Source organism: Ovis canadensis, chromosome 2 (genome assembly GCF_042477335.2).
Source record: "Ovis canadensis isolate MfBH-ARS-UI-01 breed Bighorn chromosome 2, ARS-UI_OviCan_v2, whole genome shotgun sequence".
Taxonomy (NCBI): domain Eukaryota; kingdom Metazoa; phylum Chordata; class Mammalia; order Artiodactyla; family Bovidae; genus Ovis; species Ovis canadensis.
Window position 1 is genome coordinate 128,026,684 of NC_091246.1, and position 22,680 is coordinate 128,049,363.

General features: G+C 37.7%; 1 protein-coding gene across 2 annotated transcripts in view; it reads right to left on the reverse strand.

Moving 5' to 3' along the window:
• Nucleotides 1-22,680, reverse strand: part of ITGAV (integrin subunit alpha V) — a 106,309-nt gene that overhangs the window by 4,106 nt on the left and 79,523 nt on the right. For both annotated transcript variants that reach the window (XM_069577033.1, XM_069577034.1), the window contains exons 18-29: nucleotides 20,341-20,478; nucleotides 16,671-16,738; nucleotides 15,915-16,062; nucleotides 15,289-15,381; nucleotides 10,792-10,871; nucleotides 10,335-10,415; nucleotides 9,427-9,532; nucleotides 8,702-8,860; nucleotides 7,770-7,883; nucleotides 1,092-1,205; nucleotides 883-990; nucleotides 173-295 (exon numbers count right to left, since the gene is read on the reverse strand). In XM_069577033.1, the coding sequence (XP_069433134.1) occupies nucleotides 173-295; nucleotides 883-990; nucleotides 1,092-1,205; nucleotides 7,770-7,883; nucleotides 8,702-8,860; nucleotides 9,427-9,532; nucleotides 10,335-10,415; nucleotides 10,792-10,871; nucleotides 15,289-15,381; nucleotides 15,915-16,062; nucleotides 16,671-16,738; nucleotides 20,341-20,478 (1,332 nt within the window). The remainder of the gene's footprint in view (nucleotides 1-172; nucleotides 296-882; nucleotides 991-1,091; nucleotides 1,206-7,769; nucleotides 7,884-8,701; nucleotides 8,861-9,426; nucleotides 9,533-10,334; nucleotides 10,416-10,791; nucleotides 10,872-15,288; nucleotides 15,382-15,914; nucleotides 16,063-16,670; nucleotides 16,739-20,340; nucleotides 20,479-22,680) is intronic.

Below are 22,680 nucleotides of genomic sequence, written 5' to 3' on the forward strand. Positions count from 1 at the left end.
AAGAAAATTTAAAATGGTACCAAGTTCAACTTTTCTTCCTTCAAATGATAAGCAGTGCTCATCATATATCATCATTAAAGGTCCAACTCCTCTGTCCCTCCCTTTTTTCTTCTCTCCCTCTTCTTTTCTTCTGCTTCCCCTTCCTCCCTCTCTTCCTAAGTCCATCACTTACCCTGTACATTACGAAAACTAAAACAGCCAGTAACAACAATCCTGCTAGAACTGCTAAAATGATCACCCACACAGGTACAGGCATGGGTGCTGGCTGAATGCCCCAGGTGACATTTGTGGTAACCTGTTGGGGAGAAAAAAATTCTTGAGTCTTAAAAACAGTTCACTGAGTTATTCAACAAATATCTGAATATATACTATATTTTAAGTTAATGTTACTGACATTATTTTCTAGTATATGATAAGTTATCATTACACATCTGGCATCAATAGCATATACACACATGAAACTCTCAACTTCAGGTTAACTTCTGACGGTCTCTGAAATGATTTTTTAAATAATCTGACCACCAACTTTATTGGTTTCATTGGTTTCATTTTAATCCTCAAATTAAAGGTTTATAAAATGCCCTCACTTACTGCAGTTAACTTCCAACTTTCTAACTTTGTGGGGAGAGATTCCCCAAATTTTCCCACATGAAATTCAGTATATGCTAAGTATATTACCCACACTAAGATGCTAAAGTAAAAGGTCTACCTTTAATAATTCTGGGATGGGGGAGTAAAATAGTATTAAACTAGGTTATAATCCATTCAAGTAACTAAATTACTTTAAATTATGAAAATAGTTAACTGCTAATATTTAAAATAAGAACAACTACAGTATTTAACTGAATGCACTTATTTCATTTCCCAAAATCAGTGACTTACCAATGTGGAGTTGAAGATGTCCTCAATTGGAAGGTTTTTATAAGGAAACTCTATGACATTAAATGAAGCAGACGACTTCAAAGAATATGAATGATTCTGGTTTTCCTTCTATATGGGAATAACAATAAGATGATTTTCCAGATGTCAGGCCTTTGTTATTTCTTTGAAAAAGTGGATAACTTTGCTGAATGCCGCCTCTCCCCACTTACATTCATAAAGGTCTCGGTCCACAGGAGAGACCTTACATACAGGATTGCACTCTTTCCTCTGTCTAGTCGCCCCACCTGGCAGACAATCTTCAAGCATTCAGCAATTCCACAACCCTGCCAAAAAATTACTTACTTAAAAGAAAAGATCACTCTATCATCTCTTCAACATATGAAAGTGAGACATTTGACTTGTTTTATATGAAAGCTAAAGAGCTCTATATTTTTTGCCTTACAGCATAACGTTTAAAATGAGTAGGCTAACAGCTGAACCTATGAATGTTTCTTGTTATGAAGGGATTGGTTTTACTGTGATTTGTTATGGAAGGATAAACTTTATAATATTAAAATATTACTTTTTTAGCTAGAATTTAACATTCTTGAGGCAAACCCAGAGCATGGTGATTTTAGTAAGACATGAAAATCAGATCACAATATGCCTGTGGAAAAGAAAGAGAAACGAAGTGAATCTTTAATAGTTATTCCATGTCAGACCTGTAGAAATCAAGTGGCAAGCTGAAGGTCTTTGCCACAGTCAGTGTTTTTAATGGTAACTTGAAGGCAGACAGAAGTAACAAATATTCACCACCTTTTATATGCTGGTCAACCTGCATTAGACATAAACTGTAACGTCATATGCATAAACCTCACAACAGTGCTATCCAGTAACTGACACCTCCAGTTGATGACTAGAAATAGAAGCAAACTCCTCTGACCTGATAAAAGGCATCTATAGAGAGCGCACAGCTAATACCATACTTACTGGTGAAAGAATGGATGCTTTTCCCATAAGATTAGGAACTGTATGACAATGTCCATTCAGGATACTTCTACTCTACACTGTTCAGAAGGTTCTCGCCAGTGCAATTAAGCAAGAAAAAAAATAAGTAAATAAAAGGTATCCAGATCAGAAAGAAAAAAGTAAAACTATCTCTATTCAGATGATAGAATACTTACAGAAAACTTTAAAGAATCCAAAATAAAACTACTAAAGCTAATAAACAAGTATAGAAAAGGTACAGTATACACACAGATCAGTATACAAATGTGAATTATTTTTATATAAACTGTCAATGAAAAACAAGAAAATGAAAAAATTTTTAAATTCTATTTTAAACAGAATTCAAAAAGAATAAAATATATAGAAGTTACTTAACCAAGGAAGTGTAAGACTTGTACACTGAAAACTACAAAATATTTTTGGAATAAAGAAGACTTAAATAAAGAAAATAGCTCATATTCAAGAACTGAAAGACTTAACATCAAAATAGCAATGCTCTCAAAGTGATAGAGCTAATAAAACTGCTATCAAAATTTCAACAAGAATTTTTGTAGAAATGGACAAGCTGGTCCTAAAATTCACATGGAACTGCCAGGAACCCCAACTAGCCAGGGCTTTCCTTGTAGCTCAGTCAGTAAAGAATCTGCCTGCAATGCAGGAGACCTGGGCTCAATTCCTGGGTTGAGAAGAATCCCTGGAGGAAGAAATGGCAACCCACTCTAGTATTCTTGCCTGGAGAATCCCATGGACAGAGAAGCCTGGCAGGCTATAGTCCATGGGGTCGCAAGAGTCGGACATGATTTAGCAACTACACCACCACCAACAACCACCAACAACCACCAACCACCAGCCACAACACTCTTGAAAAAGAAGAAACACTGGGCAGGGGGTACTCACACCCCTCAACTTCAAAACTTACTGCAGAAAAACAATAATCAATAAATTTTGATACTGGAATTAGGATACATGCACAAATCAATGGGACAATACTAAGAGTTAAGAAATAAACCCATATATTCACAGTCAACTCATTTTGAACAAGGGAGTCAGGCCCATTTAAAGGGAAGAGCTAGGTCTTTCCAACAAATGATGTTGCAAGAACTGGAAAACCACATGCAAAAGAATGAACCTGGGCTTCTATTTCACACCATATACAAAAATTAACTCTGTATGGATCAGAGATATGAAAGTAAGAGCTAAGATTATAAAACTCAGAAAAATTAGGTGTAAATCTCCAGGACTCTGGGGTAGACAATGGTTTTTAAAATATGACAGTAAAAATATAAGCAACACAAAAAAATATATACTTGAGAAATTTGGACTTCTTCAGATTTAAAAGCTTTTTTGCATTAAAGGATACTATCAAGAAAGTTTAAAAAGACAACTTACAGAATGAGAGAAAACATGTGCAGGGTAGCATCTAGAACACTTCACGACTCAACAACAAAAAGCAAACAACCCAATTTAAATATGGGCAAGCGGTTTGAATAGAGATTCCTTGAAAGAAGATACAGAAATGAAAAAATGCTCAGCACCATTAGGCATTCAGTTCAGTTCAGTTCAGTCACTCAGTCGTGTCCGACTCTTTGCAACCCCATGAATCACAGCACGCCAGGCCTCCCTGTCCATCACCAACTCCCGGAGTTCACTCAAATTCACGTCTATCGAGTCAGTGATGCCATCCAGCCATCTCATCCTCTGTGGTACCCTTCTCCTCCTGCCCCTAATCCCTCCCAGTATCAGAGTCTTTTCCAATGAGTCAACTCTTCACATGAGGTGGCCAAAGTACTGGAGTTTCAGCTTTAGCATCATTCCTTCCAAAGAAATCCCAGGGCTGATCTTCAGAATGGACTGGTTGGATCTCCTTGCAGTCCAAGGGACTCTCAAGAGTCTTCTCCAACACCACAGTTCAAAGGCATCAATTCTTCGGTGATCAGCTTTCTTCACAGTCCAACTCTCACATCCATACATGACCACAGGAAAAACCATAGCCTTGACTAGACAGGCCTTTGTTGGCAAAGTAATGTTTCTGCTTTTCAACATGCTATCTAGGTTGGTCATAACTTTTCTTCAAAGGAGTAAGCATCTTTTCATTTCATGGCTGCAATCACCATCTACAGTGATTTTGGAGCCCCAAAAAATAAAGTCTGACACTGTTTCCACTGTTTCCTGATCTATTTCCCATGAAGTGATGGGACCAGATGCCATGATCTTCATTTTCTGAATGTTAAGCTTTAAGCCAACTTTTTCACTCTCCTCTTCACTTTCTGCCATAAGGGTGGTGTCATCTGCGTATCTGAAGTTATTGATATTTCTCCCAGGAATCTTGATTCCAGCTTGTGCTTCATCCAGCCCAGCGTTTCTCATGATGTACTCTGCATATAAGTTAAATAAGCAGGGTGACAATATATAGCCTTGATGTACTCCTTTTCCTATTTGGAACCAGTCTGTTGTTCCATGTCCAGTTCTAACTGTTGCTTCCTGACCTGCTTATAGGTTTCTCAAGAAGCAGGTCAGGTGGTCTGGTATTCCCATCTCTTTCAGAATTTTCCACAGTTTATTGTGATCCACACAGTCAAAGGCTTTGGCATAATCAATAAAGCAGAAATAGATGTGTTTCTGGAACTCTCTTACTTTTTCCATGATCCAGCGGATGTTGGCAATTTGATCTCTGGTTCCTCTGCCTTTTCTAAAACCAGCTTGAACATCTGGTTCAACTGAAGGTAAACCATTCAATATCACGGTAATCCAAGTCTATGCCCCAACCAGTACCACTGAAGAAGCTGAAGTTGAATGGTTCTATGAAGACCTACAAGAACTTTTAGAACTAATACCCACAAAAGATGTCCTTTTCATTATAGGGGACTGGAATGCAAAAGTAGAAAGTCAAGAAACACCTGGAGTAACAGGCAAATTTGGCATTGGAATATGGAATGAAGCAGGGCAAAGACTAATAGAGTTTTGCCAAGAAAATGCACTGGTCATAGCAAACACCCTCCTCCAATAACACAAGAGAAGACTCTACACATGGATATCACCAGATGGTCAATACTGAAATCAGATTGATTATATTCTTTGCAGCCAAAGATGGAGAAGCTCTATACAGTCAGCAAAAACAAGACCAGGAGCTGACTGTGGCTGAGATCATGAACTCCTTATTGCCAAATTCAGACTTAAATTGAAAAAGGTAGGGAAAACCACTAGATCATTAGCCATTAGGGAAATCCAAATAAAACTACAATGAGGTACTACTTCACTCCAATAAGGATGACTATTAAAAAAATTTTCTTTGAAGGTAAATAGCAAGTGAAAGCAAGACTGTGGAAAAATTGGGACCCTCTTATACTGCTGGTTGGGAATGTAAAATGGAAAACAATTTTGCAGTTCTTCGAAAGTTAAATCAAGTTTGGCCGTATGACCATATGACACAGCAACTGGACCCCTAGATTTATTCTCAAAAAAATTAAAATATATGTTCACACACACGTTTACAGTGGCACTATTCAAAACAGGCAAAAAGCAGAAACAACACAAACACTCATTAACTGATGAATGCATAAACAAAATGCGGTATTATCCACAGAATGGAATATTATCCAGCCACAAAATGAAGTACTAATGCATGCTTCAGGATGAACCTCAAAAACACTATGCTAAGTCAAAGAAGCCAAACACAAAAGGCCACATTTTATATGATTTCGTTGATAGGAAATGTTCAAAACGGATGAATCCGTAGAGCCAGAAAGCAGATTAGTGGTCTCCAGAGACGGGTGGCAGGCAGAAGGCAGTGGCTGCTTAGTGCAGCGCTTCTTTTTGAAGTGATGAAAACGTTTTGGAGTTAGATAATGTACAATGTTGTGAATATACTAGAGATTACTAAATCGTGTATTTTACAATGGGTAAAACGGCAAATTTTATGTAACTTTTATCTCAAATATTTTAAAACTGTGATTCTGTATGAGGCCAGAAAGAACAGGATCAAAACCGGGATGAAGGTAGACAGTAACTTCGTATTCACATGGGTTGGTCAGGGAAGTCCAATCTGCCACTTAAAACAGCAGAAGGGGATGGGGGAGTAAGCCACAGGGATAGTTGGGCAAAGAGCATTTTAGGGAGAGAGCAATTTTCAAAATTAGGAGGTAGAAACAGGCTTAGGGCTGTCTGTTCAATGAAAAGCAGGGTGACCAAAATGGGAAGAGCAGAGTAAGGAGAGGAAACGCAGGCAGCAAGGCGGACGGGCCCAGATCCTGTTTGCCTCGAAGGCTTTTTAGGCTCTGGTTTTCTCCTGAGTTAGATGGGAAGACACGGGAGTGGCACAGTAGCAGTGTTCATTGCTCAGTCGTGTCTCTTTGCGATCCCACAGCCTGTAGCCCACCAGGCTCCTCTGTCCATGGCATTCTCCAGGCAAGGACACTGGAGTGGATTCCCAGGGATCAAACCTGGGTCTCCTGCACTGCAGGGAGATTTTTTTACTGTCTGAGCTATAGGAGTGATATGACTTGACCGATTTTTAAAAAGAGTCACCATGGCTTCTATGTGGGAAATACACTGTCATGGGCAGAACCATGGAGTCTAACTGGAGGTTTGGCAATAGTTCAAGTGCAAGAGGAAGGTGGCCTGGGTTAGATTGTGGCAGTGATACAGATGGCAACAAGGGGTCACTTTCTGTGTGTTGTGAAAGTAGATAATGACAGAATCTGCTGATATGTTGGATATGAAGTTTGAGAAGAGTCAAGCACAACACCCATGTTTTGGACAGAAAAACGGGTTGGTATTTACTACAATATGGGACACCACAGAAAGATTAGCATCAGGAAAACTCAAGGGTATGTTCTTAGCATTAAGTGTAAGATTCCTATTTAAGAGGAGTTCCAGTAGATAGCTGGATAATGAGAGTCTGGAGTTCAATGCAGAGGATTGGGTTGGAAATATAAATCAAAGTCATGTACACAGAAACAGTACTTACCAGCCCTGAGAATGATTAAGGTCATCTCACACAAACTGTGGGATATATCTGCACAGAAATCATCAGTGTGGATATACCTGCACTCTCTAAGTGGTAGCCACGAGCCACACGTGGCTAATGAATACCTGAAATGTGGCTGCTATTTACAAAACTGGACCACACAGATCTAATGAATGACTGGAAGTGGAGCAAGAAGAAATCTGAGCCCTGAAAATCCTCTCTGGAGCTTAAAAGCCTAGAAATGGAGAGTAAGCAGTCGAGAGTTGTGGTAAGAGGACAACCAAGTGAGCAGTGTCCTAGAAGTAAGACAGGAATGTTTCATTGCGGAGGAAGTGCTTAATGTGCCCAAAGTCACCGAGCACTTAAACTGAAAGAGAGCTAAGAAGAACCACGGAAGGAGATATGAAGGGAACCGGTGACTGCTAGTGAACAGAAACACTACACCAGGTACTCTGCTAGCTGTGGTTTGCAGATGTTAAATTTTAACATCTTTTAACATGTTAAATTTTAAGAACTGGAGTGACAAACCTCTCTAATAATATTATAGTCATTAGACAGGCTGACTCAACAAAAGATGATCATAATGTTAATTATTCTCACATTTTTTGTTGAGGCCTTCCAGGTTTTTTCTACAGTACTGCACATAAGTTGCAAAGATTAGAGTGAGACCAAGAAAGAGATCAGTTAAATAAGCACAGTCAGAAAAATAAGTTAAAATATAAAACATTTTTATTAGCAATCTATAAAGATAGATCCTTTGAATAAAACGTGGTATTAATCCAGTTAGGAAGAGGAAAGTAAGAGGAGTGAATGATATTAAAACATATAGCTCTTTCCAGCACAGCTGTTGTTATTTTTGAAATGTTCTTTGGCATCAGTTCTATAATCACATATTTTAAAACATTTAAAGTGCTGTTGTTGGAATGGCACTTACCAAAGTGTGAACATCTCCTTCACTGAGGGTGAGATCCCGCTTCGTGATGAGATGGTTCCGGTCACCTTGCCCACCAATTGTATCATTCTTTTCACTTGTTTGTGAATTTGAGATCTAGGATTACATTAATAACTGATGGTAAATAACAATGGAAAACATTCTGCATAAACATTTTGGCATAACCTGTTATATGTAATTAAAATACAGCCACTAAAAATGTGGTATGATAGAAAATTCACCACTTACTCTATGGCTAAAACTAAGCACAGAAAATAAAGATGAGTCCTTAATATGTGGGAAAAAATTACCTCTGCCTAGCCATCATTTTCTCCCCTTGCATAGTGAGAGGAGAAATTGATAAAATATACAAAACAGTCTGAAATTTCACAGTGTACATTTGTGATGTGTGTCATGAGTATACATTTTTTGTTTTCTTAACCCTCCTTTTTTCTAAACTGCAACAGCTTCTTAGCCAAAGATACAGGCTAGGATGGAGAGGAGTATATCTAAACGTAAATAGAGTTCCACAAAATGATATTTTCTAGGTCAAGTCAAAAAAGTCAAGAGTAAAATGTTACATCTTACCCCAAAGACAAAAATTTGGACATCCAAACACCCTTGATATAATATCACATGTGGATAAAACCACTATGCGAGGAAACCAAAGTCAAACTGGATCACTTAAGAATATCTCCAGAGGCTCACTAAATGCTACATAAATAAATGGTTCAGCAGAACGTCATAGAATTCATCCTTACTCATTACACAAATAAAGAATCTAATCCATAGCATACTGGTTATGAACTAAAATATATTTGCAGAATGGATTTATTACTAAAATAATTGCTTTATTTTATGCATTTCTTTTATAGATTTAGAAAGAAAAGCAATAAAACATCAGCATAATAAACCGCTGCTATGAAGCATATTACCTTAATTCTCAAAGGGTTAATCTCCATATCTGAAGTGCAGTTCATTGGTCCATCAATATCATATTGAAGGATGTACAACAAGGTGTTATTGTTATATTTGTAAGGCCACTGAAGATGTAGCATTGCCTTGCTGAATGAACTCGGACCATTGTTTCTCAGCTAACAAGGAAAAGAAAATGTAAATACTTTGGGCAAAAATCTATAATCCGTCCCCTACATCATCTTTAGGAATCCTGAAGCAACAGCATTTGAATAACAGCGGAGTTTCCATAGTGACTCTAATCATGATCATTAGTATGCAAAAGAATCAAACTCAACATATGCCTCCGAATAGGGCAGTGTGTGTCAGGGTAAAAATATAAACAAAAGAGGAAAACATGAAACAGTTACTGATAAGTGGCATAGAAAATTTTCTTCCTACAGAACCAAAATTTTACTCAATGACCTATTCCTTTTATCCAAGTATAACTAATTGGTTTTAAACAACAGTTTGCATAAACAGCTTTCTTTTACCACTTGAAGTTAGTCATCTAATGGAAATGAGCTTAAGAATGGGGAAAAAATTCTAAGAAATCTCTGGTACAAAATTAAACTGTGCAAAGTTTACATACAGATTACATAGATTTGTTTTCTTTTTGTTTTTTTGGCTTGTTTTTTAAAAGCAGCCTATCTGTTCCTCCCTCTTTGTCTCTCTACCAGGTTATCAATTAAATCCAACTGCAAACCTCATAGATGTGCTGAACAACTGGCCCAACATCTTCTTCAGTCTCAGGGTTCTCTTTGTACTTCCAATTTGGAATCGGAAGAAAGATATGATCAGGACTTGAGACTCTAAACAATGAGCAAAGAAAACCTACCATGAATATCAAAATGATATGGTCAGCTCCTTTTCAAAAGTATCCAGTATCCAAATGAATAAAATCAGAATTTTTAAAAAAGCACCAAAGCCAAAAAAATTATACTTCTATGTATACACGCATAGCTGGACATACAAACTCTTCTTTACTGAATCCAGCGTAACAGATGAATTGGTAATAGGCAAACATTTCTGCATAAGAGTTCAATAAATTTATTTTATGCTGCTTTTGCCATGTCTGGTTTATTACCAGAGAATTAGCAAATAAATATTTGGGGCTTTGGAATACACCCAGAGTCTTCTTATTCCTACAGAAGCTATAGTTCTGGTAAAATCACCATGAAACATATACTATCCAAAAGAAGTTAGGGGCCTAAGACTTGGACATATGTTATGTGCTGTGCTTAGTCGCTCAGTCATGTCTGACCCACTATAACCTGCCAGGCTCCTCTGTCCATGGAGATTCTCCAGGCAAGAACACTAGAGTGGGTTGCCATGTCCTCCTCCGGGGGATCCTTCCCAACCCAGGGATTGAACCCAGGTCTCCCATATTGCAGATGGATTCTTTACTGTCTGAGCCACCAGGGAAGCCCTGGACACATCTATGCCTATGGCTGATTCATGTTGATATTTGGCAGAAAACCACAAAATTCTGTAAAGTAATTATCCTTCAATTAAAAAATAAATAAATTTTTTTAATGTAAAAAAAGAAGCAACTACTTTTCAAAGTAGTTTAAATCATGAAAATAAGATACTCAACTGGGTAATCATACTGACCCTCTTATCTCAACAGCAGCTACAACAGCAAGGTCAACTTTGTAAGATACAACCGGGCTTACTTTATCAAAAAGATTGGAGCTGAAAAAGAAAAAAATAAATTTAGGACTGAATTTGATGAGCACAATTATCATCAAAATCATACAGAAGCAAATGCAGTGAAACTAAAAGTGAACAAATGAAAAGCAATAAAGAAATGACAAACTGCACAAAATAGTTATTTCATTAGCATTTCATTCTAAGAAGATGATTTTTATTTAACTTTTATTTTTGTCTTAAAATTCAAAATAATAAAATTATGCTTATCATGTAAATATTGGTCTTAAAATTTGATAACTAAGTACTAAAATTTTAGTCTATCCTATTCCATAATACTGAAGTATACTGCAAAATATATTTATAACAAACACTATTTCCTCAAAAGTTATTACAGACAGAAAAAAAGTTGTCTTCACACCTTTGAATTTGTAAATCAAATTTCACAGACGTATCCATCTCTGATTGCTGGTGCACACTGAAACGGAGACCAGCTAAGAGCTAAAGGAGAAAAAGAGGGTTAATGTTAGTTAGGAACATGTCAAACAAGGGAAATTTCAAATGCAATCTCCAAAGAAAAAAGAATGCTCTAAAACAGGGTATTTCTGAACTTAAAACTGAAAGTACTCTAGCAAAAATAACAAAGCCTGCTGCTGCTGCTGCTGTTCAGTCACGTCAGTCATGTCCGACCCTTTGCAACCCCATGGGCTGTAGCATGCCAGGGTCCTATGTCTGTGGAATTCTCCAGGCAAGAATACTGGAGTGAGTTGCCATGCCCTTCTCCATAGGATCTTCTTGACCCAGGAATCGAACCCGCGTCTGTGCCTCCTGCATTACAGGCAGATTCTTTACCAGTGAGCCACCAGGGAGGCCCTAAGTCTGATCTTCTATCAAATCCCTATTAATTAAGATACTCAGGCCAATCCATAATGGAGCCTGTTTAACAACAGTGATTACCATATCTACTTATAATATTAACTTATTATCTCCTTAGAATGTCAACTAATATTAACTTTCTGAAAAATGCAAGAGAAACCACTGATCCAATGAAAGTACAGTAGTTATGCACAAGATTTACTGACAGGAAGCTAACACCTGAACCTGTGTTAATAGAGCAGGAGGAAACAGACGGTTTACAAGACTGAGAGAGCCTGACTAAAAAGAAGTAGGGCCAGACGCAGAATTTCTCTACGCCACCCACAAGTCCATCAACAACAAACAGCTTAACTTCTGCAGGCAGAAAATTATTTTAAAGAAAACAACTGAGCTACAAAGTTAGAGAAAGCAGGCTTCTTGGAAGTCATATAAAAGACATCTAAAAATGGCCCTTCCAGGGGACTTCATCAAACCACCTCTAACTTTACACAGCCTGGAGCCAGCCGTAAGAATTAACCTGGAATTATCTTTCCTGAATACACAGTGAGTAAGAAAGTTAGAGAGAATGAGTGTATGAGAAAATAAAAGGCACGTTCACTCCTTAATAAAACACTGCATTAAATACAAGTGACAAATGTAACTTTGAGGACTCTGTTCAAGCCATCTTCCCCAAGAGACCATATATCTAGAAATAATTATGACTTTTAAGGGGAGATATATTTAAAGAAATATGGAATATTTATTTTTTATTGAAATATATTAATATTTCACACACAACACTGTGTAAAGTTAAGGTATACAACATGTTGATTTCATACATTACATGATTACCACTGCATGTAATCATGCACCATTACATGATTACCACTGCAGCAATAATGGCAACTCTGTCACATACTGTTGTCTGTGATCATTACACTGCACATTAGCTCTCTAAGACTTACTCACTAGTCATTGAAAGTCTGTACCCTTAAATAACATCTAATAGGACACTATCTATAAGGGTAGATATGGAATTTATAGTCCCGTATTTTCACAGATAATGCCAGGCTGGATGAAGCTCAAATAGGAATCAAGATCGCATCCAGTCCTACCACTTCACGGCGAACAGATGAGAAAAAAATGGAAACAGTAACAGACTTTATTTCCTTCGGTGCCAAAATCAACTCAGACAATGACTGTAACCATGAAATTAAGACACTTGCTTCTTGGAAGAAAAGCTATAACAAACCTAGAAAGCATGTTAAAAAAGCAGGCACATCACTTTGCCAACAAAGGTCCCTATTGTCAAAGCTATAGTTTTTCCAGGAGTCGTGTACGGATGCGAGAGTTGGGCCATGAAGGCGGCTGAGTACCTAAGAATTGCTACTTTTGAACTGTGGTGCTGGAGAAGATTTGAGAGTCCCTTGGACAGCAAGGAGACCAAACCAGTTAATCCTAAAGGAAATCAACCCTGAATATTCATTGGAAGGACTGATGCTGAAGCTAAAGCTCTAATACTTTGGCCACCTGATGTGAAGGGCCAACTCACTGGAAAAGACCATGATGCTGGGAAAGGCTTAAGGCAGGAGAAAAAGGGGACGACAGAGGACAAGATGGTTGGATGGCATCAGTGACTCAATGGACATGAGTTTGAGTAAACTCCAGGAGATAGTGAAGGACAGGGAAGCCCGGCATGCTGCAGTCCATGGGGTAGCAAAGAGTCAGATACGACTGAGTGACTGAATAACAATTATCACAGATCTTCTAAGAGAGTTCCAGAAAAACATCTATTTCTGCTTTATTGACTATGCCAAAGCCTTTGACTGTGTGGATCACAATAAACTGTAGAAAATTATGAAAGAGATGGGCATACCAGACCACCTGACCTGCCTCTTGAGAAACCTATATGCAGGTCAGGAAGCAACAATTAGAACTGGACATGGAACAACAGACTGTTTCAAATAGGAAAAGGAGTACGTCAAGGCTGTATATTGTCACCCTGCTTATTTAACTTATATGCAGAGTACATTATGAGAAATGCTGGGCTGGATGAAGCACAAGCTGGAATCAAGATTGCCAGGAGAAACATCAATAACCTCAGATATGCAGATGACACCACCCTTATGGCAGAAAGTGAAGAGGAGCTAAAAAGCCTCTTGATGAAAGTAAAAGAGGAGAGTGAAAAAGTTGGCTTAAAGCTCAACATTCAGAAAACTAAGATCATGGCATCTGGTCCCATCACTTCATGGGAAATAGATGGGGAAACAGTGGAAACAGTGTCAGACTTTATTTTTGGGGGCTCCAAAATCACTGCAGATGATGACTGCAGCCATGAAATTAAAAGACGCTTGCTCCTTGGAAGGAAAGTTATGACGAACCTAGACTGCATATTAAAAAGCAGAGATATTACTTTGCCAAACAGAGGTCTGTCTAGTCAAGGCTATGGTTTTTCCTGTGGTCATGTATGGATGTGAGAGTTGGACTGTGAAAAAAGCTGAGCACCAAAGAATTGATGCTTTTGAACTGTGGTGTTGGAGAAGACTCTTGAGAGTCCCTTGGACTGCAAGGAGATCCAACCAGTCCATCCGAAAGGAGATCAGTCCTGGGTATTCATTGGAAGGACTGATGCTGAGGCTGAAACTCCAATACTTTGGCCACCTCGTGCGAAGAGTTGACTCATTGGAAAAGACTCTGATCCTGGGAGGAATTGGGGGCAGGGAGAGAACAGGATGACAGAGGATGAGATGGCTGGATGGCATCACCAACTCAATACACATGAGTATGGGTGAACTCCGGGAGTTGGTGATGGACAGGGAGGCCTGGCATGCTGTGATTCATGGGGTCGCAAAGAGTCGGACACGACTGAGCAACTGAACTGAACTGATGTGTCATTATTAATAAATTAAATTCTATTGAAAAGGTAACAAGAAATATGCTGCTGCTTTTTTCCCCCTTGATACTAGCAATTCAAAAAGATATATTTTGTCTCCTCTTTTAGAAGATTTGGGAAGCAATCCACTGAGTGCTTCTTCTCAAGCTTCTGAGCTCCCTTCTCCACCACCTAAAGAGGAGTCTGATCCAACCAATGTGCAGTTTGATCCTAATGGGATGACCTTACAGGTTTCACGTTAATAAAGTGTGAAGTGAAAGTGTTAGTCATTCAGTCGTGTCTGACTCTTTGCAACCCTACGTACTGTAGCTCACCAGGCTCCTCTGTCCATGGAATTCTGCAAGCAAGAATACTGGCGTGGGTAGCCATTCCCTTCTCCAGGGGATCTTCCCAACCCAGGGAAAGGACTTGGGCCTTCATGCATTGCAGGCAGGTTCTTTATAGTCTGAGCCACCAGGGAACCCCAATTAATGAGATCACTCTAACTCACCTAATAACAACAGTCTCGGTATTTGTCAGAGTAGCTTTGAGGATGCATTAAAGCATCAGTTTAAAATATCAAAGTTACGATCTCAGTCCTTAGCTTAAACCATGCTCTGATCCATTCACCAAAGTGAAGGCAAAGAGCAGCTTACTGAATACAGGTAATAGCAAAACTCACTACTTTGGTATCTTAATCAAAACTAAGCTCTAATAATCGTTACATTCTAAATCAAAAGCAACTGGAAAACTATTTTGAAGTTTTTATTAAAAAAAAAAATTACTATGGGACTTCCCTGGTGGTCCACTGGTTGAGACTCTGCCTTGCAATGCAGGGGATACCGGTTCAATCCCAGGTCCCAAAGATCCCATATGCTACAAAGCTAGACCTAGGCACCACCTGCTGAGCCCATGCTCCAGAGCCCACGAGCCACAACTATTTCTCCCACGTGCTGCAACTACTGGAGCCCGTGTCCGTGACAGAAGCCACCACAGCAAGAAGTCCGAGCACCACAGAAAGGAGTGGCCTCTGTTCACAACTGGAGAGGGCTCACATGCAGCAACAGAGACCCACCATAATCAAAACATAAATTAAAAATAATCAAACAAATGACTGTGGACAAACCCACCGAAAAATATGCTAATCTCTATGAAAGAACAAAAGAGACCCATTTAATTAAAATGTCTTACTTGAGTTCCAGCCTTCATTGGGTTTCCAAGGTCACAAACCACCTGGCGGGTTTGGTTTTCTGTCTTAAACGCACAGGAAAGTCTTGCTAAGGCCTTTGACAGATGAAGAAAGAGTATTGAAGGGAAAATAAATTAATCACTAAAAAAAAAAAAAAAAAGCAGAAGCCATACTAAAACTGTAAAGTTTCTAGACAATATCATACAGTTGGATGTTTGGGTTTCTTGTTTTACAAAGCAAACAGATCTACTTGAGTAATGAGGGATATGGGGGAACCAGAACTGTGTTCAGTTGCCACAAATACATGCAAAATTGTTTATGAATGATCCCTAGAGGACTTAGAAACATACCATATTATTTCTGACAAATTACTGGATGGCCAGGCTTAGACACTTTATCCATCTGACCTTGTGTCAGGCACTTAGCTAGCAATTTTTAAAACGTCATATCAATGCATTATGCAAAGTACTAGGCTTGAAAAGAATTATGTAAGACAGGCACTCTATTGTCTAGCAATTTAGCCTTAGGTAGAACAGCTAAGCTGTAGTATAATAAATAGGGTAGCTGCTCATTAATGTTAATGTGAACCATGAGAGCATTTCGATTTTTAAAGAGGCAGCTTGCTTACTTCACTGTTACGGACAACACCGATGAAATCAGCCTGCAGTGGGATGGAAACGATGAGCTCGGCTTCATAGGCACCTTCTCCCTGATTCTGAGCTTTAACAATCAAGGTCAGAGGGTTGTCGTCCCCAATATAGATCTTCTTTTGATCACTACAAGTTAATATACATCTAGTCAATGAAGAAAGACTACGCAGCAAGAGCATGACTGTTCAAAGCACTGACATGTTCAGCAGCGTCTCAGGATATTTTGAGACCACTGCACAGATCAACACCAAACTGGAAACAGCACACTGGGTGCAAACTCAACGTTTCTCCCAATAAAAGAAAATACCGATGCCTTTCTCCTATCACTATCACTCAAATCTATTATGGAAATAATTTTATATCCCTTTGTACTTATTAATTTCCTGATTTTTTCTAAAAGTTGAACTAATCCCCTGGTCATGATACTTCCAATATTTGCTATAATTTATACATCATATAAAATGGTAATATATCCTTTAGTTAAGAGACAATCTTTAAGAGAATACAATGCTACTTTGTGACACTACTCCATACTGAGGAAAACAGATCTGTTAACCTAGGCAGCTGGTGAAACATACAGCCTATTTTTCTAAAGCTCAATATTCACTCCTTTACTGAAAATCATGCATTATCCTCCAACTTAACTAATTCTCATTGCTATTACTTTAATAGAAAAATGTGCTCTTTCATTTCAATTTCTTATTATACAGTCTATTATTTGGAGCAAAACTTACCTATCTACAGAAACCTCCAGTTTGGGTTTACAGACATTGTCTTCACCACAGTCAAGTAGAATATGAGCCTAGAAAAAAGTTTTTATTTTTTTCTACATGAATAGATACCAATACAGGTCACACATACAGTGTATATTAATATATACATGGATGTATATGAATATACATGTATATATTTACATACACTCAACTTATATATATACTTGAATGCAAAAGGGATCATGGCTGCCTGTTTTTAAACAGGTCAGTGTTAGCTAGTAAGAATGAAAAGGAAGGGAAAGATTCATAGGATATAATACAATTAGATGGAACCTTTTAGGTCTATCTCGAATTAAGCTGTTACCACTTTGGAATGAAGTGTAGAATAGAAAATAAAACTGAAATTAGAGTTCGGCTTTAATCTGCTACTGCTAAGTTGTGTGATCTTGGGCCAAAGAAGCTCCTTTACAGAATTTCTCATTACAGACTATGCCTCTGAAGCACAGAATAAGGACCTGTGGATACATAGCAGCAATTCAGACAGACAGACCAAACGGAACAGAAATTGGATGCAAGGAGTTCCGCATTGGCATGGCCATCTGGAAAGAGAGAAAGAAAAAGGAACCAGAAGCATTAGGTCAGCAGATCCAAGACAGATACAATAAGCAAGACCTCAACACTTTCTCCCTCCAGATATAACCATATGATGTGTCAGCCGGAACACTGTGGAAAATCCAACAGAAAGACATAGTGGAGGAAGCAGAAGTTGGGCAGGATATGAAATAAGAAACCTAAAAATTAATAAAAGAGGAAAGAAAAAAATGATTAAGCCATTATTGGTTTGTCTATTGTTAACATCCAAAGGGCTTCAGGTCCTAAGGCAAACAGAGAAGAAAAAGATTCAAAGGGGAAAAATAGTGACAGGCTTTCTTGAAAACAATAACAACAAAACTGTATGCTTTCAAGTTACAGGGATATATGGCTTCCCAGAATAAAATTAAATGATAGAGATCTGAACTGACAATGTAATTGGGATGAAACCCAACAATACACGTTAACTAATTCACTGACCTAGATGTAAACAGCTGCTATGTGCTTCAAGAAGTTGGGGGGAAAAGGTCAGGATTATTAGAAGAACTTTGACGTAACTATACAAGTCATACCAAAGACAATCAACTACCAACTTAGTTCATGAACTAAGAGTGGATTTAATGATATGTGATATGGTGTGTATTAAAAGTCCCAGCTAGAATGATGAGTATCTGAAGTTTGAAATGAGAAGTATTATGAATATTAATAAACTACAATAGAGGGATATTTGACTAACTACCACTCTACACTGAAGAAAAAGGATTAAGCTGGCATTGGTGCAACTACAGCATTAAAATACACTCTCAGGAAAGAATAGCTTCAGAAATGGACAAAGAACACTATCTTTCATTCACAGAGAACTAAATCTCTACAGTTATATACTTAGTATCTTACAGAGTAAGAACTTAATACACATTTCAATGAACAACCAGGAGGCGGGGGTGGGGCATGCTGCTGCTGCTGCTAAGTCGCTTCAGTCGTGTCCGACTCTGTGCAACCCCATAGACGGCAGCCCACCAGGCTCCCCCATCCCTGGGATTCTCCAGGCAAGAACACTGGAGTGGGTTGCCATTTCCTTCTCCAATGCATGAAAGTGAAAGTGAAGTCGCTCAGTCGTGTCCGACTCTTTGTGACCCCATGGACTGCAGCCTACCAGGCTCCTCCATCCATGGGATTTTCCAGGCAAGAGTACTGGAGTGGGATGCCATTGCCTTCTCCATGGGATCTTCCCAATCCAGGATCGAACCCAGGTCTCCTGCATTGCAAGCAGATTCTTTACCGACTGAGCTATGAGGGAAGCCCTAATCCAATACGACTGGTACTTTATAAGGAGATTAGAACACAGACACAGAAGGGAGATCACATAAAGACACAGGGAGAAAGTGACCACTACAAGCCAGTGGGAAAAGCTTCAGAGAAAACCAATACTGCCCACACTTTGATCTCCGACTTTAAGCCTCCAGAATTGTGAGAAGATAAATTTCTATTATTTCACCACCCATTCTGTGGCACTTTGTAACAGCAGTCCTAGCAAACTAACACAGATATATTATTAAAATTACAGTCACCAGTTTTCTATTTTTTTTAATGTTACTGATCAGTAAATTTAAATTACGAATGTGTCTCACATTATATTTCTATTAGAAAGCAATACTTTAAAGAGTGTACAGTAAAAAAAAGTGAGTAATATGACCAGGGAAATAAAGCGCCATTTTAGAGACAAGTAAATAAGCATGTTAGGGTAGATAATTAACACAGAAATGAGAGTCCATAATAAAACTAAGAATACAGAAAGAAAGATGCCTAAGAGTAGACAATGTCCTTGTTGAAACAAAAGTAGAACACAAAGGAAACAAAGACTCAAATGATGAAGAAGGGGAGGTGGAGAAAGGGAAGAAAGTCAAATATTAAAGTTATTATTTCCCTCAAATCAGTTCCAAAGTTAGCCAATTTGATAAGCTGCCTTTAAATTATATTGGTATTGAAGAGATTGGTGATCCCAGTAAACTAATGTTAACACTAATAAATAGTCTCCAAAAAATTCCAGAATTATAAACAGAAAATAATCATAACTCCTATATCAAAATGTATAATGTAAAAGTAACAATTAACTTTTGAAAAAACTGTAAAACTGAACAACAGACTATAAGAGGCTCATATGTTCATTATTAATCAAAGTAAGACCGTGCATCCCCTAAAAATATAAATTATAAAAAATATGAACTAAGAACAATGTTTGTAAGTTCTATACTAATGGGTAGTGGAAAGCACCATCTATACTATTTACATGCAAAATAAATATAAGATAGTTATAAATTATAAAATTAAAACTATAAAATATAGCTAACATATATAAAATATATTCCTTATAAAATTCTGTCGCTGTATTTGATTTTATCTAAAGAATGATTTATATACTATATATGTATATGTGTGTATATACACTAGTTTTTAAAATATAAATCAAAGATAACATAAACTTGTTTAGCAAAATACTAAAATTCTATATATTGCTTGGCATTTTGTTGTTTTCCTTGAATTACTTTGTTGTTTTATGTATTCAAAATGTGACCTGTCTTCCTCTGCGTATAAGTTGAGTGGCTTTGAATGTCTCTTCCCCTCTGACTTCTCTGACTAAAAATGCAACATTATAGAAGCAATCCTTGTACGGCTGAGTCCCTTTGCTGTGCACCTGAAACTATCTGAACATTGTTAATCTGCTATACTCCAATGTAAAAAAGATTAAAAATATAAAATAAAAGCAATCCTTTATGCTAATTAAAAAATGAATTACAGAACAGACTTTTTGACTCTGTGGGAGAGGAAGAGGGCAGGATGATTTGGGAGAATGGCATTGAAACATGTATAAGATCATATAAGAAACCAATCGCCAGTCTAGGTTCAATGCAGGATACAGGATGCTTGGGGTTGGTGCACTGGGATAACCCAGAGGGATGGTATGGGGAGGGAGGTGGGAGGAGGATTCAGGAGTGGGAACTTATGTACACCCGTGGCTGATTCATGTTGATGTATGGCAAGCCAATACAGTATTGTAAAGTTAAAAAGAAAGATAAAAGAACAAAATAATAAGGTACAGTACCTGTCGACTAACATTGGCAGGGGTAAACTGGTTAAGAATAGGTTGCAACCCTGTTGCATCAGCAGCTGTTCGATAATCCAACCAATACTCCATAAAAATAGTAATTGGAGTGAGTTTATCTCTAAATTCAGATTCATCCTAAAAATGGAAAAGCTTTGAATTAATTATGACATCAACCTAAGACATCAAGCTATCTATAGAAATCCGTAAGCACACAATACAAAGCCAGCTGTACTCACCCCTTGATCCAATTCTACCAAAACTCTCTGTAAAACTACACTTACATAAGAATAGGATATCCATAAAGAAGACTATCATTATCCACTGAGAATCCTTAACCAACTTTGTTTTGCAATGTAATATTTCATTCACACAAAAATATATGAGACCTGTTAATAAAATGAGGACTCCAACGCACACCCAATATAAATAATAACCAGGACATTACCTATATTGCTTAAGCTACCTACACGCTCTTTTCATCCCTTTGTCTTCCTTCCAGAGGTAATCATTCCATTAGCTTGCTCACAGTAGTTTTACTCTAGTGTATGTCTCTATAACAGCACGTTCTTCAGATTACTTTTCCTGTTTATTTTAAAATGAGATCATATGTATTCTTCTGTTATTTGCTTCAACACTTTTTTAGAAGATTCATTTGCATTATTGCATGTAGCAAGGTTAATTTTTATTGCTGAGTAACTGGAGTGGGTAGCCCTTCCCTTCTCAAAGGGATTTCCCCAACCCAGGATCAAAGCCAGATCTCCCACATTGCAGCAGGGTTCTTTACCAGCTGAGCCACAAGGGAAACCCAAGAATACTGGAGTGGGGTGGCCCATCCCTTTCTCAGGGGATCTTCCCGACCCAGGAAATGAACCAGGGTCTCCTGCGTTGCAGGCAGATTCTTTACCAACTGAGCTATTAGGGAAGCCCATGTTGAGTAATATTTATAATAAATCCACAGTTTATCAATTCTTTTTTGGATTTCTTTGCGGTTTTGGTTTATTTTTGCTATTACAAAAAAAAATGTATCATTCTACACAGCGGAAAGGAGATTTGTCAGCTAAGATAATATCGTATTATCTTCCAAAATCTTTACAGCATTTACACTGCCATCAGCAACACATAAGAATTCTCATTAATTCACATCTGGACCAAGCAATAGGTACTGGTAGACTTTGAGTATAAAATGGTATTTCTTCATAGTTGAAGCTTGAGGTATTTGTCTTGTTTGCAAATATCATGAACAGTTATCTAATCAAAAACCTGTCTTGCACTTCAAGTAACATGGCCATGTTTTCAGTCTACTCATGTGTGAAGTTACACTATACTTTTAATGTTAACCCACTCTAGGATACATGTAAGCTGGTATGTTTTTTAATCTTCTTTATAAACAGCTTGGATTGAGTTTGCTTATATTTGGTTAGTAATTCTATATCTCTGTCTTTGTGTAAGACTCATGAATTCTTCTTGTTTATACTATCCTTGGCCAGTCTAGGTATCAATTACATTAGCTTCAGAGAATAAACTGGAAATGCATCTTGTTTTTCTAAAGAGCTTAATATTGGAATGTCTCATTCCTGACAGCTTAGACAATATTGCCTATAAAACTATTTAGGTCTTGTGATCTGTTTGTTGTAAAGACTTTTAAACTGCCAGTTCAATTTTCAGAATGGTTTATATGGTTAAGTGGATTGTTTGGGTTTTCTATTTCTTCAAGTAACAATTGTGTTATGTTTTTCTAAGAATGTTTTTGTTTTCTTGGTACAAGGTTGTTCATAATATTCTATTATTTTAATTCCTCCATTATCTATGTGCCTGCGAGCCAAGTTGCTTCAGTCATGTCCAACTCTTTGCTACCCCATTTGCTACCTCTCCAAATTCCTCTGTTCATGGGATTTCCCAGGCAAGAATACCAGAGTGGGTAGCCATTCTCTTCTCCTGAGCATCTTCCCAACCCAGGGATTGAACCCGGGGTCTCCCACACTCTAGGCAGATTCTTTACTGCTGAGTCACCAGGAATGTCCTTTTTAAATTTTTAATTTTGTGGAGGTTTTTTTGGGTTTATTTTCCCCTTCATTTTTTCCCTCAAGCTTTCATTTAAATTAAATAGTATTTAAGGCTACATACATTTACCTCTACATTATGCTTTTGGGATATCCTACATATACTGATATTTTCATTATAATTCACTTCTAAGTAAATTTCTAGTATGATTTTTTTTTCTATAAGTTGCTTAAAATCACAATTCCTAATTCTCAATTTAAATTTGTTACTGATTTCTTAAAATTGCACTATAATCAAATAGAATATATTCTGTGATTTCAATTTTCTCAAATTTGT